Here is a 17554-nt window from a genome sequence, read left to right on the forward strand (position 1 = left end):
TTCCCTGTTCCTTACCAGGACCTCCTGTTGTAAAACAACTCATGCAAATAGTTACTATGGTGCCTGGCCAGGGTGGGCAGTTTCAATCAGTGTGCTTCCCCTAATACTTCTGCCCCTCTGCTTTCTCTGTTCTGCTTGTTAGACTACCCAGTTTCAACCTTTTTTGCTGTTTATACTGCTATTTTTGTAATGTACCTAGCATTTCATTCATTCAGTAGACATTTATTAAGCACCTAGTACATGCCAGTCTCTGTGTGAGGAGGTACTAAAGATACAGTGATGATTAAGGCAATGTACTGTCAATAGCCATTGTGGGGTTATTTAGAGGGTCTTCATTCCTAAATCTGAACCAAAGATTTTTTTGTTTGCTGATGCATTGAGAATTGCAAATAATTTACATACAGACTTCTGGAATATGGTGATCCTGATCACAAATTAAGGACTGCTTCTACTGTATGCCAAGTATTGTATTTATTCCATTTGGCTAAATTTTCTCTGTGAAAATTTATTGGCTGACTTTAATTTTGAGACTTCTGGATACTAGTCAGACAAAATATTGGAGATACATATTCTGCTTCCAAGAGTTGTCTTTTAATGTCGTCCGCTCCAATCATTTGGCTCAAATTGCTAGGCGAATTCCTAGGGAAGCTATGTTTTCCCCCCACCCCATTTTTGCTGCTGCTTTTCTTCTATTGCAATTGAAAGTATCTGTTATCTATCTCTAAACTGACATCCGACTGGAATGTGATTTGTAGGTAAACATTATTGGACTCTCTAGCAGAAATTATATTTTTGAAAGTAGTACATAAATTTTGCACAGTTAAAATGTTCTTTTCATCTTGATAGCTATAGCTAAGGTTGGCCTTCTTTTTATTCAGTAGACTTCCTGTCATTTTAAAGATCCCCCACCACTCTGAACCTTGGTGTTGTGATTTTTCTCAGGTTTTTTAAATACATTTTTAAAGTTTTCTTGTTATATATTTGTTTTTCAGTCTCTTTCCTCCAGTTTTATTGAGGGTAATTGACATACATCATTGTGTAAATTTAAGGTATACACCACAATGTTGTTTTTTATACTTCTTAATCACTATATTCCATTATTTTAAAATATTTTAATTCATTTATTTATTTATGGCTGCATTGGGTCTTTGTTGCTGTGCAGGCTTTCTCTGGTTGTGGCGAGCCAGGGGGTTGGTCTTTACTGTGGAACATGGACCCTAGGGTGTGGGCTCAGTAGTTGTGGCACTGGGGCTTAGTTGCTCCACAGCACGTGGAATCTTCCCAGACCAGGAAACAGTGTTCTCTGTATTGGCAGATGGATTATTAACCACTGGACCACTAGCGTAGTCCTATTCTATTCTTTTCTTGAACAATAACAAAAATATTTATCAATTTAATTTAATCGCTTAGTAGCTTTAGTTATGTAGTTCAAAGATAAGTATTGAAGATCCCTCTGATACATGGGTTGTCACATGTGACCTTAAGGCATTGGTCACTTAATTTTCTTCTAAAACAACTTGTAGATTTCTTTAGAAACACTTCAGTTGCCAAATTTGGTTAGAAGTCCTACTGTTTCTTGAAATAAAATGAGTATGTTGCCTTGTATTATTTAATTACTTTTCATTTTAAATGCTACAGCTTTTGTGCACACTAATTTTATACTGGGATTAGGAAAATGAGAATTCTGTATTTGTAACACAGTTATCTCTAATATGAAATGACTAGAGAAGAAGGCAGTAGAAGAGGAAGGCAATGGCAACCCACTCCAGTACTCTTGCCTGGAAAATCCCATGGACAGAGGAGCCTGGTAGGCTGCAGTCCACGGGGTTGCTAAGAGTCGGACACGACTGAACGACTTCACTTTCACTTTTCTGCATTGGAGAAGGAAATGACAACCCACTCCAGTGTTCTTGCCTGGAGAATCCCAGGGATGGGGGAGCCTGGTGGGCTGCCGTCTATGGGGTCACACAGAGTCGGACATGACTGAAACGACTTAGCAGCAGCACCAGCAACACAGTTATCTCTAATGTGAAACTGAGAAAAGGTAGACTCTGGACTGTAGCTAAATTATTAAAAGACAGTGGTAAATCACATTCTCTGTTGCCATTATGATCAAAGTCATCCAAGCTAGGCTCCAGCATTATGTGAACCAAGAACTTCCAGATGTTCAACCTGGGTTTACAAAAGGCAGAAGAACCAGAGATAAAATTGCCCACTTTCGCTGGATCATAGATAAAGCAAGGGAATTCCAGAAAAACACCTAAATCTGTTTCGTTGACTACGCTAAAGTCTTTGACTGTGTGGATCATAACAAACTGTGGAAAACTCTTAAAGAGATGGGAATACCAGACCATCTTATCTGTCTCCTATGAAACCTGTATGTGGGTCAAGAAGCAACAGTTAGAATCCTGTATGGAACAACTGACTGCTTCAGGATTGAGAAAGGAGTACGACAAGGCTGTTTATTGTCGCCTGGTTTATTGAACTTATATGCAGAGTACATCACGTGAAATGCCAGACTTGATTAGTTATAAACTGGAATCAAGATTGCGGATATCAACAGCCTCAGATAATGTGGATTATACCACTCTAATAGCAGAAAGTGAAAAAGAACTAGAGAACCTCTTGATGAGGGTGAAGGAGGAAAGTGAAAAAGCTGGCTTAAAACTCAATATAGAAAAACTAAGATCATGGCATCCAGTCCCATCATTTCGCAAATAGAAGGGGAAAAGGTGGCAGCAGTGACAGATTTCATTTTCTTGGTCTCTAAAATCTCTGTGGATGGCGACTGCAGCCATGAAATTAGAGGATGATTGCTTCTTGGCAGGAAAGCTATGACAAACCTAGACAGTGTGCCAAAAAGCAAAAACATCACTTTTCTGACAAAAGTCCATATAGTCAAAGCTATGGTCTTTCCAGTTGTCATGTATAGATGTGAGAACTGGACAAATAAAGAAGGCAGAATGCCAAGGAATTAATGCTTTCAAACTGTGATACTGGAGAAGACTCTTGAGAGTCCCTTGGACAGCAAGGAGATCAAACTGTGAAACTTAAAAGAAATCAACCCTGAATAATCTTTGGAAAGACTGATGCTAAAGCTGAAGCTCCAGTACTTTGGCCTCCTGATGCTAACAGCTGACTCATTGGAAAAGACCCTGATGCTGGGAAAGATTGAAGGCAGAAGGAGAAGAGGGTGACAGAGGATGAGATGGCTAGATAGCATCACTGATTCAATGGATATGAACTTGGGCAAACTCCAGGAGATGGTGAGGGGCAGGGTAGCCTGGCATGTTACAGTTCGTGGGGTGATGAAGCATCAGACATGACTTAGTGACTGAACAACAGCATTGCCATTATACCAGTCTTAGACACTGAAGTCTATCAAAAATAAAAAACAAACCCAATTTTATAATTGGGTCCACTAAATTTATACTAGGATTTAATTTTTATACTACACTGTCAATAATGATAGTGCCTTAGATTTTGAAGCTCTTGACCCTTGATGATGATAATGATGGTGGTGGTGATACAAGATTTGGAGGACACAGATACAATCTGATACTTTGGTATGTACTATTAAATGCAAAGTCTTTAATGACCCTATGGCTCTTTCTGTCTTGTTGGGGAGATAATAACACATGAAAAGCACATGAAAGAACTGGTAAGCAAGAATTACATAAATTAATAGTTTATCTCTTATAGGGTCAAATAGTATAATTTATAAACAGATTTAAAGATATAGGCTTTTTTTCCACCTTGACCTGGAGAACTGTTTGATCAGAATTAAAGTCCTTTGAGCTTCTCTGGCACCAAAGTAACTGCTAGAAAAGCAGATATGAAAGGAAAAAAATGTAAAGAGTATTAGTGAAAGTTGTTAGACGCTGACCTTAACCTTGTCCATCTGGCAAAATTAATGTATTTTTATCCATCACTGCTTATGGTTTATTGGTGCTTACCATAGAATTGATGTTTCTTTTCAGACTGTTAGCAGAGGAACTTCATTATTGAGCCCCCAATATGTGCCAGGCATTTGGCTAAATACTGAGGCTATGATGAACAAAATCAGATAGATCCTTACCTCTTTACCTCTTACAGTCTAGTTATGAACATAAACATTAGATAAAGAATTATGCAAATAGAAAACAGAGCTATGGTTGGCAGGATTGACTGCTTGAGGGGCACAAGGGAAATTTTGGGATAATGGAAATGTTCTATGTCTTAATTGTGGTGGTGGCTGCATTTATGCATATGTTTATCAGAATACATTGAACTCTGTACATCTAAAAAGGATACATTTAATAATATATAAATTATAACAGTATGTTTGTTTAAAAAATAACTCAAATACATGTAAAATATAGCTGTAATAAGTTTTACAAAGGAGTGTTGCATAGGCTATGAGGACGTAAAAATAGAATTCACATAGGCAGGAAGGAAATGATGAGTAGAAGTAAATGAAGTGAAGTATGGGGATTAGTTTCATGGGGACAGTGTAAAAGGCAGAAATAACCACAGGGCCCACGTGCCAAGTCTCTGAGGTTAGAAGATCCATGGCAAATTGAAAGAACTTGAAAAAGGCCATTGTGTGGAGTGCAGAAAATGAGGGAGTAGAAGGTGTAAGACGGAGTTATGGACAGGTAGGGCTAAACCTGGCACACTATTGATGAATACTCAGTTGTATCCTAAGCACAAGGGTAAGCAGTTGAAGTTCTTTAATGGGGCCAGGTTGGGAACGCTGGGCTGGAGGAAGCACAAGCTGGAATCAAGGTTGCCGGGAGAAATATCAATAACTTCAGATATGGAGAAGGCAGCACCCTTATGGCAGAAAGTGAAGAAGAACTAAAGAGCCTCTTGATGAAAGTGAAAGAGGAGAGTGAAAAAGTTGGCTTAAAGCTCAACATTCAGAAAACTAAGATAACGGCATCCGGTCCCCTCACTTCGTGGCAAATAGATGGGGAAACAGTGGAAACAGTGGCTGACTTTATTTTTTTGGGCTCCAAAATCAGTGCAGATAGTGATTGCAGCCATGAAATTAAAGGATGCTTACTCCTTGGAAGAAAATCTATGATCAACCTAGACAGCATATTAAAAAGCAGAGACATTACTTTGCCGACAAAGGTCCGTCTAGTCAAAGCTATGGTTTTTCCAGTAGTCATGTATGGACATGAGAGTTGGACTATAAAGAAAGCTGAGCACCAAAGAATGGATGCTTTTGAACTGTGGCTTTGGAGAAAACTCTTGAGAGTCTGTTGGACTGCAAGGAGATCCAACCAGTCCATCCTAAAGGAGATCAGTCCTAGGTGTTCATTGGAAGGACTGGTGTTGAAGCTGAAACTCCAGTACTTTGGCCACCTCATGCAAAGAGCTGACTCATTTGAAAAGACTCTGATGCTGGAAAAGATTGAGGCAGGAAGAGAAGGGGACGACAGAGGATAAGATGGTTGGATGGCATCACTGACTCAATGGACATGGGTTGGGGTAGACCCCGGGAGCTGGTGATGGACAGAGAGGCCTGGCATGCTGCAGTTCATGGGGTTGCAAAGAGTTGGACACGACCGAGCAACTGAACTGAACTGGGTAGGGCAAGATCAGGTGAGGAGGCAATAACTGGTTTTGGAAACCAACTACTGTGGCCTGCAGTGTTAAGAAAGAATTGGAGGAGCTTTAAAAAGCAGGAATACTTTACTAAGGAGATCGGTGCAAGAGGCTAGGATCCATAATTGAGTGGTGGTGATGGAGTTAGGTAGATAGAATTGAGATTGTGTTCAGGAGGTAAAAATGGCAGAATGTGGTGATGGATTGAATGTGGAATGGGTAAAGTGTCAAGGACTGCCAGATTTAATTTACTGTCTGGATAGTAGTGATTTTTACTTACTGATATAGGTAGGACTGGAAGAGGATCAGGCTTTTGAGGGAGGGGATGCAGGAAGAAGAGAATGTATTTGGTATTGGACATTTTGAAAAAAAAATGTACAGAAAACCAATGAGATCTTTACAGTGGATCAGGCATCTATTAAGCCTTTTGTGCAATGTACAAGGTGCTAGTCTTAAGGGTTACCAGTAGAGATATAAAAATTAATTGGCTGCTTAGTGGCACTAGTGGTAAAGAATCTACTTGCCAACACAGGAGACGCCAGAGACATGGGTCTGGAGGATCCCCTAGAGGAAGAAATGGCAACCCATTCCAGTAGTCTTGCCAGGAAAATTCCACGGACAGAGGAGCCTGGTGGGCTACAGTCCATGGAGTTGCAAAGAGTTGGACATGACTGAGCACACATGCCTGTGTGTTTAGGAGTTTAATAAAACTCCTAACTATGCTTAGGAGTTTAATAAAATTACATGTATATAAATAACCATGAACCATGAGAACCCCATGAACAGTATAAAAGGCAAAAAGATAGGATACTGAAAGATGAACTCCCCAGGTTGGTAGGTGCCCAATGTGCTACTGGAGAATAGTGGAAGAATAACTCCAGAAAGAATGAAGAGACGGAGGCAGAGCAAAAACAACACCCATTTGTTGATATGACTGGTGATGGAAGTAAAGTCCTGCACTGTGAAGAACAATACTGCGTAGGAACCTGGAATGTTAGGTCCATGAATCAAGGTAAATTGGAAGTGGTCAAACAGGGGATGGCAAGAGTGAACATAGACATTTTAGGAAACAGTGAACTAAAATGGACTGGAATGGGTGAATTTAACTCAGATGACCATTATGTGTACTATTGTGGGCAAGAATCCCTTAGAGGAAATGGAGTAGCCCTCATAGTCAATGAAAGAGTCCGAAATGCAGTACTTGAGTGCAATCTAAAAAACAACAGAATGCTGTTTCCAAGGCAAACTGCTCAATATCACAGTAATCCTAGTCTAATCCCAACCAGTAATGCTGAAGAAGCTGAAGTTAAACAGTTCTGTGAAAACCTACAAGACTTTCTAGAACTAACACCCAAAAAAGATGTCCTTTCCCTTATAGGGAGACTGGAATGCAAAAGTAGGAAGTCAAGAGATACCTGGAGTAACAGGCAAATTTGGCCTTGGAGTACAAAGTGAAGCAGGGCAAAGGCTGACAAGAGTTTTGCCAACAGAATGCACTGGTCATAGCAAACACCCTCTTTCAATAACACAAGAGAAGATTCTACACGTGGACATCACCAGATGGTCAACACCAAAATCATACTGATTATATTCTTTGCAGCCAAAATTGGAGAACCTCTATACAGTCAGCAAAATAAGACTGGGAGCTGACTGTGGCTCATGAACACCCTATTGTAAAATTGAGACTTAAAGAAAGTAGGGTAAACCACTAGACCATTCAGGTATGACCTAAATCAAATTCCTTACGATTGAGAAACCTATATGCAGGTCAGGAAGCAACAGTTAGAACTGGACATGGAACAACAGACTGGTTCCAAATACGAAAAGGAGTACGTCAAGGTTGTATATTGTCATTCTGCTTATTTAACTTCTATGCAGAGTACATCATGAGAAACGCTGGGCTAGAAGAAGCACAAGCTGGACTCAAGACTGCAGGGAGAAATATCAATAACCTCAGATATGCAGATGACACCACCGTTATGGCAGAAAGTGAAGAGGAACTAAAAAGCTTCCTGATGAAAGTGAAAGAGGAGAGTGAAAAGTTGGGTTAAAGCTCATCATTCAGAAAACCAAGATCATGGCATCTGGTCCCACCACTTCATGGGAAATAGATGGGGAAACAGTGGAAACAGTGTCAGACTTTATTTTTTGGGGCTCCAAAGTCACTGCAGATGGTGACTGCAGCCATGAAATTAAAAGACGCTTTCTCCTTGGAAGGAAAGTTATGACCAACTTAGACAGCATATTGAAAAGCAGAGATGTTACTTTTCCAACAAAGGTCTGTCTAGTCAAGGCTATGGTTTTTCCAGTGGTCATGTGTGGATGTGAGAGTTGGACTGTGAAGAAAGCTGAGTGCTGAAGAATTGATGCTTTTGAGCTGTGGGTGTTGGAGAAGACTCTTGAGAGTCCCTTAGACTGCAATGAGATCCCACTAGTCCATTCTGAAGGAGATCAGTCTTGGGATTTCTTTGGAAGGAATGATGCTAAAGCTGAAACTCCAATACTTTGGCCAACTCATGCGAAGAGTTGACTCATTGGAAAAGACTCTGATGCTGGGAGGGATTGGGGGCAGGAGGAGAAGAGGAGACAGAGGATGAGATGGCTGGATGGCGTCACTGACTCAATGGACGTGAGTCTGCGTGAACTCCAGGAGTTGGTGATGGACAGGGAGGCCTGGCATGCTACCATTCATGGGGTCGCGAAGAGTCGGACATGACTGTGCGACTGAACTGAAACTTATACAGTGGAAGTGACAAATAGATTCAAGGAATTAGATGTGATAGAGTGCCTGAAGAACTATGGACGGAGGTGCGTGACACTGTACAGGAGGCAGTGACCAAGACCATCCCCAAGAAAAAGAAAAAGGCAAAAGGCAAATTGGTTGTCTAAGGTTGTCTCTATAGCTGAGAAAAGAAGAGAAGCGAAAGGCAAAGGAGAAAAGGAAAGATACACCCATTTGAATGCAGAGTTGCAAAGAATAGCAAGGAGAGATAAGAAAGCCTTCCTCAGCGATCAAGGCAAAGAAATAGAGGAAAACAACAGAATGGGAAAGACTAGAGATCTCTTCAAGAAAGTTAGAGATACCAGGGGAACATTTCATGCAAAGATGGGCTCAATACAGGACAGAAATGGTCTGGACCTAACAGAAGCAGAAGATATTAAGAAGAGGTAGCAAGAATACACAGAAGAACTGTACCAAAAAGATCTTCATGACCCAAATAACCATGATGGTGTGATTACTCACCTAGAGCCAGACATTCTGGAATGCGCATCAAGTGGGCCTTAGGAAGCATCACTAGGAACAAAGCTTAATGGAGGTGATGGAATTCCAACTGAGCTATTTCAAATCCTAAAAGATGATGCTGTGAAATGCTGCACTCAATATGCCAGCAAATTTGCCAAACTCAGCAGTGGCCACAGGACTGGAAAAGGTCAGTTGTCATTCCAATCCCAAAGAATTGTAGTGAAAGTGAAGTCGCTCAGTCTTGTCCAAAGTATTGGAGTTTCAGCTTCAGTATCAGCCCTTCCAGCGAACACCCAGGACTGATCTCCTTTAGAATGGACTGGTGGGATCTCCTTGCAGTCCAGAGGACTCTCAAGAGTCTTCTCCAACACCACAGTTCAAAACCATCAATTCTTCGGTGCTCAGCTTTCTTCACAGTCCAATTCTCACATCCATATATGACCACTGGAAAAACCGTAGCCCTGACTAGATGGACCTTTGTTGGCAAAGTAATGTATCTACTTTTTAATATGCTATCTAGGTTGGTCATAACTTTCCTTCCAAGGAGTAAGCGTCTTTTAATTTCATGGCTGCAGTCACCATCTGCAGTGATTTTAGAGCCCCCCAAAATAAAGTCTGACACTGTTTCCACTGCCTCCTCATCTATTTCCCATGAAGTGGTGGGACCAGATGCCATGATCTTAGTTTTCTGAATGTTGCTCAGCCATAAAAAAGAACACATTTGAGTCAGTTCTAATGAGGTGGATCAGCTTAGAGCCTATTATACAGAGTCAAGTGAGTCAGAAAGAGAAAGATAAATATCGTATTCTAATACATATGTACGGAATCTAGAAAAACTGTACAGAAGAATTTATTTACAAGGCAACTGTGGAAAAACAGACATAGACAATAGACTTACAGGCATGTGGAGAGGGGAAGAGATCCTGAGACCTATGGGAAGAGTATCATGGAAACTTACATTCAGTTCAGTTCAGTCGCTCAGTTGTGTCTGACTCTTTGCGACTCCATGAATCATAGCACGCCAGGCCTCCCTGTCCATCACCATTTCCCGGAGTTCACTCAAACTCACGTCCATCAAGTTGGTGATGCCATCCAGCCATCTTATCCTCTGTCGTCCCCTTCTCCTCCTGCCCCCAATCCCTCCCAGCATCAGAGTCTTTTCCAATGAGTCAACTCTTCGCATGAGGTGGCCAAGGTACTGGAGTTTCAGCTTTAGCATCATTCTTTCCAAAGAAATCCCAGGGCTGATCTCCTTTGGAATGGACTGGTGGGATCTCCTTGCAGTCTAAGGGACTCTCAAGAGTCTTCTCCAACACCACAGCTCAAAAGCATCAATTCTTCAGCACTCAGCTTTCTTCACAGTCCAACTCTCACATCCACACATGACCACTGGAAAACCATAGCCTTGACTAGACGGACCTTTGTTGGCAAAGTAATGTCTCTGCTTTTTAATATGCTGTCTAAGTTGGTCATAACTTTCCTTCCAAGGAGAAAGCGTCTTTTAATTTCATGGCTGCAGTCACCATCTGCAGTGGCTTTGGAGCCCAGAAAAATAAAGTCTGACACTGTTTCCACTGTTTCCCCATCTATTTCCCATGAAGTGATAGGACCAGATGCCATGATCTTGGTTTTCTGAATGTTGTGCTTTAAGCCAGCTTTTTCACTCTCCTCTTTCATCAGGAGGGTTTTTAGTTCCTCTTCACTTTCTGCCATAAGGGTGGTGTCATCTGCATATCTCAGGTTATTGATATTTCTCCCAGCAATCTTGATTCCAGCTTGTGCTTCTTCCATTATGACATGTAAAATATATTGCCAATGGGAATTTGCTGTATGGCTACGGACACTCAAAGCACGGGCTCTGTATCAACCTAGAGGGGTAGGAGGGTAGGATGGGGAGGGAGATGGGAGGGAGTGTCAAAGGGAGGGGAAAAATGTACACTTATGGGTGATTCATATTGAAGTTTGAGAGAAAACAGCAAAATTCTGTAAAGCAGTTATCCTTCAATAAAAAAAATAAAAGATTGCTGGGATAAATATCAATAACTTCAGATATGGAGATGATGCCACCCTTACAGCAGAAAGCGAAGTACTAAAGAGCCATATGATGAAAATGAAAGAGGAGAGTAAAAAAGTTGGCTTAAAACAACATCCAGAAAACAAGGATCATGGCATCTGGTCCCATCACTTCATGGCAAACAGATGGGGAAACAATGGAGAAACAGTGACAGACTTTATTTTGGGGGCTCCAGAATCACTGCAGATGGTGATTGCAGCCATGAAATTAAGACCCTTACTCCTTGGAACAAAAGCTATGACTAACCTAGACAGCATATTAAAAAGCAGAGACATTACTTTGCCGACAAAGGTCGGTCTAGTCAGAGCTATCGTTTTTGCAGTATTCATGTATGGATGTCAGAGTTGGAATATAAAGAAAACTGAGCACCGAAGAATGGATGCTTTTGAACTGTGGTGTTGGAGAAGACTCTTGAGAGTCCCTTGGACTGAAGGGAGATCAAACCAGTCAATCTTGAAGGAAATCAGTCCTCAACAGTCATTGGAAGGACTGATGCTGAAGCTCCAATACTTTGGCCAACTGATGCGAAGAACTGATTCGCTGGGAAAGACTGATGGCCAGAGGAGAAGGGGACGACAGAGGATGAGATGGTTGGATGGCATCACTGACTCGCTGGACGTGAGTTCGAGTAAGCTCCAGGAGTTGATGATGGGCAGGGAATCCTGGCGTGCTGCAGTCCATGGAGTCGCAGAATCGGACAGGACTGAGCACTGAAATAACCATAATGAAAAAATAGTAAGAGGAGAAGGCAGTTGTACTCCAGATCAGTAACTCAGTAATTTATTCGTGTCTGTGATTTCCTGCAGTTTGGATGAGTTTTTGTTCAGGTCCCCCAAGCCCAAGAAGTTATGTCATTTGGATTCCCGAAGTATTTTCACAAGCCACTACATTCCTTATGGAGCTGTGGCACAACAGCAAGCCCATGTTTCCCTGGATTAATAAAACAGGCACCGATGCTTTTGTTTATTGACATAGTATCTTCCTCCTCCCCTCACGCCCTCCTCCGCTTCGCGACACAAACAACTTTCCGGAAGTAAGAAAAAGCAGTCATCCAGATGAAATCTGGCTCCACAGCTGCCAAAATGTGGATGTCGAGCTAGACGCGAGTGGGTTTAGGTGTTTGCGTCTGTGACCGGGTCTTTCCCAGTCGCCACCCTACGGGAACCTTCGGGGCCGAAGCCCCGGAGCCTAGCTGAGCTCCCTCGAGCCTCGAGCTCCCTTTCCTGGGGGCAGCAATTGGCGTGGTGGGGCAGCCGCGAGTCCCGAGGAATAGGTCCGGGCGCGGCAGCCGGCCAGAGCCTCGAGGTGAGGGCTGGGGAGCCGGGCGGTCCAGATGCACGGCCGCCAGGGCCGGCCCCTCCCGCCTCTCCACCCCAAAATTGGCCTAACCGCCAATCGTCGGCCGCTCACCTCCTTTACCGCAGGTGACCCATGGCCAATCGCCAGGGGTCTCTTTGCCAGGAGTCGTCAGAGTCAGCCAATCGGTGCGGTCCCTCGGTCGGGGCGGGGCAGGGGTAGCGAGTGAGGGGCTGTCCCGCGGGAAAGGCAGAACCTAAGGAGACCAACCGCACCGCATCGGTGATACGGCGTAGCGGGCGAAGAGGGTTGTTCGGAAGCAGCCCTCGGCTCCCTCCCCTGGAGGCACAGAGGGCGGGGGCCTTGGCGAATGGCTTTCTTGGTGGCCACTTGCGGAGTGAGTAGACCCAGAGGGTCTGGGAGAGGGGCCGGCTCCCATCCCTGAGTTCCCAGGGACCCTGCTGCTTGCCCAGGCCGTGGGCGCGAGTGTGATTCTCTCCCTGCCTCCATCCCGTGGCCCTCTGGGGTGAGTAGGACGATGTGGCCGTCCGCGCCCTCTCTTCCGTGAGACTCTCCTCACTTCCTCGGCCGAGATGGTTGGAGGCTGAGACTAGGGGCCTTCTGAAACCCGGAGAGGTCATTCGCCTCCAACCAAACCAGACTGGAGAGAATCGCTTCTCCCTTTTAGATTCATTTTCGTGAAACTCTATAGTCTTTCGGAAGCTATCTCAAGATATTGAACACAAGAGTTAGACTTTCTCTTAATGTGCAAGTTTAATTTTGACCAGTTGCCCAATAATAGAATTTCCTGTTGCTGGCCGGAGATTTTCTGTTGTTTTATTTTTGGCTGTGTTCTTGCCTTGGCCGGTATTTTTGTGTGTAATAATTATGGGTGCTGTTATTTGTGAGTATGTGTGTGTTGGGAAGGGGAGGTGGTTTTATGTTTTTGGGTTAGTTTGTGGAAAAATAGTGAAAACTTTGGAATAGTTTTATCGGGTTCACGTAAAAACTGGAGGGAAAAGTTTAGGTTCTCAGTAAGCTTGGTTATGGAAAGTTGACTGTAAGCAATGGACTAGGAAGCATGTATGAATCATGCATTTGTTACATCATTCCTACTATATGTAAGTGTTTTTGATATGAAAGTAAGAGATACATTAAGAAAATGTGTTTGCCAATTTGAAGTAACATTTGGCTTTGTTTATTAAACTGTGTAATTTTCGCTGTATTCAGGAAATCAAAAACAAATCAAGGAATTATTTCTCCTAGTATTGAGTTAAGAAGGTGGGAGAGATCTTAGAATAGTAGTGGCAGTTTTAAGAATTCTTGTAGTGAACTTTAAGTTGGGAATTCTCATCCACCGTGAATCATCTCTCAGAACATTTCCTTTATTGAACTGAGTTTGTGATACAGCCCTTTAATAAATAATGTTAACATCTTTCATTTTTAATTAAAATTTTTAAAATTTTCACTTTTTATGTACCTCAGCACCTTAAAATACCATGTTACCTTTCCTATTCTAGGAAAGATAAAAACCATCAAGAATCAGACTTTCAGTCTGGAGAGCTTACCTGGGAAATTAGAAAGATAACAGAGAAGCTGGATCTATTTTCAAAATGTTCTGAGTTTGATTTTTACAAAAATGACATTTTACTTGAAGTACCCCTCAATAAACACTAGGTTGCAATGACTGTTGGTCACATTCATTTTGATATTTCCAAAGTCTTAGGTGGTAGTCTTTTTTCCTTTAGTGTGGAAAGATTGGTAATAATCTAACCACTGAGCCATCCCCAGTTGATGAGTTTGGTTCATGCCGTAAAGAGCATTGTGATACAACCATATTCTGCTGATTGGAAAATCAGGCAGTTGCATAGTTTGCAGTTTCTTGCTTGAGAAAGAGGATATCAGGCTTTTATTTTAAAAAGGAAATTCTGAGATGTCCCCTGGGATATGTTGAGTTCTGTCAGTATCTGAGAACTGATGTTTATTGGGATTCTATAGAAAAAGACAGTTTTTAATGGATACTGTAATGTACTTGGCCTAAGATTATATTTGTACTAAAGCTTCTCTTGTCGCTCAGTTGGTAAACAATCTGCCTAGAATTCAGGAGACACAGGTTTGATTCCTGGGTCAGGAAGATCCCTTGGAGAAGGAAATGGCAACCCACTCCAGTATCCTTGCCTGGAGAATCCATGGACAGAGGAGCCTGGCAGGCCACAGTCCATGGGATAGGAAGAGTTGGACATGACTTAGCGACTAAACCACCACGAGATTATATTTAGGAAGATTTTCCAGTAGATGTTTAAGTAAAGATTATGTTTGAAAGAATAATTCTTAGGTTGAAAATGTGCTTAAGCCAAGTACCTCTCCCTAAATATTTTAGTTAATTGAAGTTCCACCACACACAGGCAATTAGTCATTTAAAGCCATTTTCCATCTCCCTTATTTTCCACGTCCAGTTACCAGGTCCTGTTTAATTTGCTTTAGAAATAGCTCTTGGGTTTATACTTTTTTTTTTTCCTCCCACATAACAGTGTTTTAATTCAGGCCCGCGTCATCTCTCACCTAAACTTTCTCAAAACTTAACTAGTCTCCCTGTCACTAGACTCCCGCTACCCATATTATTTTCCACAGTTAGATCCCACTGAGTCACAGCTGTGCTTAAAAGTCTGTTTTGCCTCCCCCTTGCCCAAGCCCAGCTGCTGAGAATGTTCTTTAAGGCCCTTCAGAACCTGGTGATAATTATCACTCTTGGTGTGGACTTAGCTGCAGGCATCCTACCCAGGGCATCTACTATAGCATTATGAACTCTTACTTGTTTGGAACATGACAAAGCCTCTCATAGCTCTTTGCACAATCACTGCCTTTCCCTATTGATTAAAATTACAGTTGCTTAGAATTCAATCCAGTGCTATATCGCTACTTCTTTTGACATACAGTTTTTGTGTTACTTTTTCTTTGATGTCTTCCTTCCTTCAGGCAAAGCAAGCTAGGATTACTGTTGTCCTTCATGTGTTACTACAGCGCTTTGTTCATACCTCTATGCTATAGATTTTTGTGCACATATCTGGTTCTTGGATTAGACTCTAACCTTCTTTATTTCTGTAGGGCCTTTGTCCCTAGTCTAGTGCTTGGCACATGATCAAAATACTTGACTTAACCATGTTGTTAAGTGTACAAACCTTTGACTCATTGTACTGAAGCTTGGTTTATCCATGTGAGTTAGAAAACTATTCCAAGTCACCAAGCTCCCTAATTGCTGCCACACCTGAGAGAGAGGACTGCAGAAAAGGTTAGAAACAATGTTACAAATGGTGAGTGGATTTCTAGACAAAGGCCTACCCTTCCGAACTATGTGGCCTCTAATAGAGTTGAAATGATACTAAATAGTGGTACCAGTACACGTTGGTTCTGTTGGTTCTGTAGTAGTTAGTATCATAGGAAGAAGAGCATGTTGCTGGCTAGAGAAGTCAGGGAGACTGCTTGGAAAGGCTGAAATCTGATCTCATTCCAGAAGATTAGGTAATGATTAATTGTATTTGCTATTTTATCTGTATTGTCCGTAAAGATGTCCTTTGAAGACATTGGTAGCACCTGGCACATAACAGATCTTCAGTGAATATTTATATTGCAAAGGAATGTTAATGGTTGCTGTGTGTGTTTTTGAGGGTGGGGGAGTTATTAATACTATAGGAGTTCATTTATTTCTAGAAACACCTTTAAGAACTTTGCTTCTTTGCTATATTGACAGAGCAGCTAATCTTGTTTTTTTCTGAAATGTGCCATTTCAACCAAGGTATTCTGCTTACTCGGTTGTTTCTTTGCATTCTCTGCATTCCAGAGCATGTTTTTTAATCTGGTTACATTAATCTTCCTCACTCAGTTTCAAGGTTACACTAAATTTTTGCTTGTGTTTTGACTTTTTTTAAAAAATTCTACAGTAGAGGACCCAACTGCAGTTAGAACGTTTAAGTTCTTATTGTCTTTGTTTAAATGAAGTTAACTTTTTTTTTAAAGCCAGTAAATGGACCCTTGGTTTTTTCAATATGGTGAGCTGTTCACTCACCTGATGAATATGGTTATTTACTTGGAGATACTGGCTTCACAGACTCTTAGAACTGGAAAGGGTCTTACAGTTTTAATTCAGTCTCTATATATTTATAAAATGAAGAAAACAGTTTCAGAGAAGCCAGGTGACTTGCCCAGGGTTACACAGGTAGAGACTAGACTAATAGGACTACCATCTATGGTTTTTGCTTTTCTGTTAGCTCTAGAGAGAACTGGGCTGCTGCTCTGATGCTTGTATTCATTTGTTGCTCACCTCAATCTCCTAAGTCCCAGTAATTTTTCCAATTCAGACACTGATTTTGGTTTCCTTTCAATTCAGCATCTGCATCCGAAAAATATGTTACATACTTCTCCAAGAGAATATTGTTCGTTATTTCACCTCCTTGTGCTTTTCAGCCTCACTTGCTCCTAAGTCTGGAAAGATGGCTTTTCTGGTTACTCTCCATTTTCCTGCAAATTCATTCTCTTTGCCTCTCTCTCTGCCCCAGGAGGCTGACCTTCACAGCCTGTGTTACCTAGAGTCCTTTTTACCTTCTGACTTCCCGTAGGGTTTAGCCAATGGAAGGACAGAAGATGGAAGGAAAAAAGAACCTCTGGGGGTATTTATTCCTCTTGTCCTCTCTCTGCTTTGATGAACTTGTAGCAGTGGCTGTGTCCTACAGCTGGTGTCCCTTGAGCCTGCTCGGAGTTACATTGTTTCCCTCCTTGTTCCTTCAGTCTTTGCGGGTGGTGAAGGCTTCCTGCTGTTCCTGATTCCTAGCATCCCTTGCTAGTTTACTTAACCCTGCCCTCATTTTTCTCCTAAAGAAAAGTTCAAGCACCCCATCTATTTATGTCTCCCACCCTTGCTCACTGCTGTTAATAATTTCCCCCTCCTCATCTTGGTCCAAATCAAAATGCTACCTCTGTGACACTTTTCTGATCCCCTTAACTTTCTCTTTTGAATTTCTTAGTACCTTTCTCATAAAGTTTATCATGCTTGAAGCAGTTATTTGTAGACAGATGTTTATCTCCTACTACAGATTTGAAACTGTTAGGTGTTGCAGAGCTATTATTTGTAGTTAGATGTTTATCTCCTACTACAGATTTCAAGCTCTATCTGCTTCATCCTGGCATGTCCAGAGCATCCAGCACAGTGTCATACTCATAAACATCCAGTGAATAAATCATTATTGTAATGTGGAATTCCAAACCCAGAGTAGTATGTATGAAACTGTGTTCATGAGACTTGGCATGAGAGAATGAAGTTTTAGAAGTTTGTTTTAGTTGTTATCATCTGG

General features: G+C 41.8%; 1 protein-coding gene across 12 annotated transcripts in view; it reads left to right on the forward strand.

The window, feature by feature from the left end:
• OSBPL9 (oxysterol binding protein like 9) overlaps nt 1-17554 on the forward strand; it is a 270472-nt gene that overhangs the window by 201970 nt on the left and 50948 nt on the right. For 2 of the 12 annotated variants that reach the window (XM_012139693.4, XM_004001967.5), the window contains exon 1: nt 12461-12606. The exons of the other annotated variants lie outside the window; for them this stretch is intronic. In XM_012139693.4, the coding sequence (XP_011995083.1) occupies nt 12580-12606 (27 nt within the window). In that variant the 5' untranslated portion in view covers nt 12461-12579. Of the gene's footprint in view, nt 1-12460; nt 12607-17554 lie in introns of those variants that run through there. 12 annotated transcript variants of the gene reach the window in all.

Source organism: Ovis aries, chromosome 1, assembly GCF_016772045.2.
Source record: "Ovis aries strain OAR_USU_Benz2616 breed Rambouillet chromosome 1, ARS-UI_Ramb_v3.0, whole genome shotgun sequence".
In the NCBI taxonomy this organism is placed as follows: domain Eukaryota; kingdom Metazoa; phylum Chordata; class Mammalia; order Artiodactyla; family Bovidae; genus Ovis; species Ovis aries.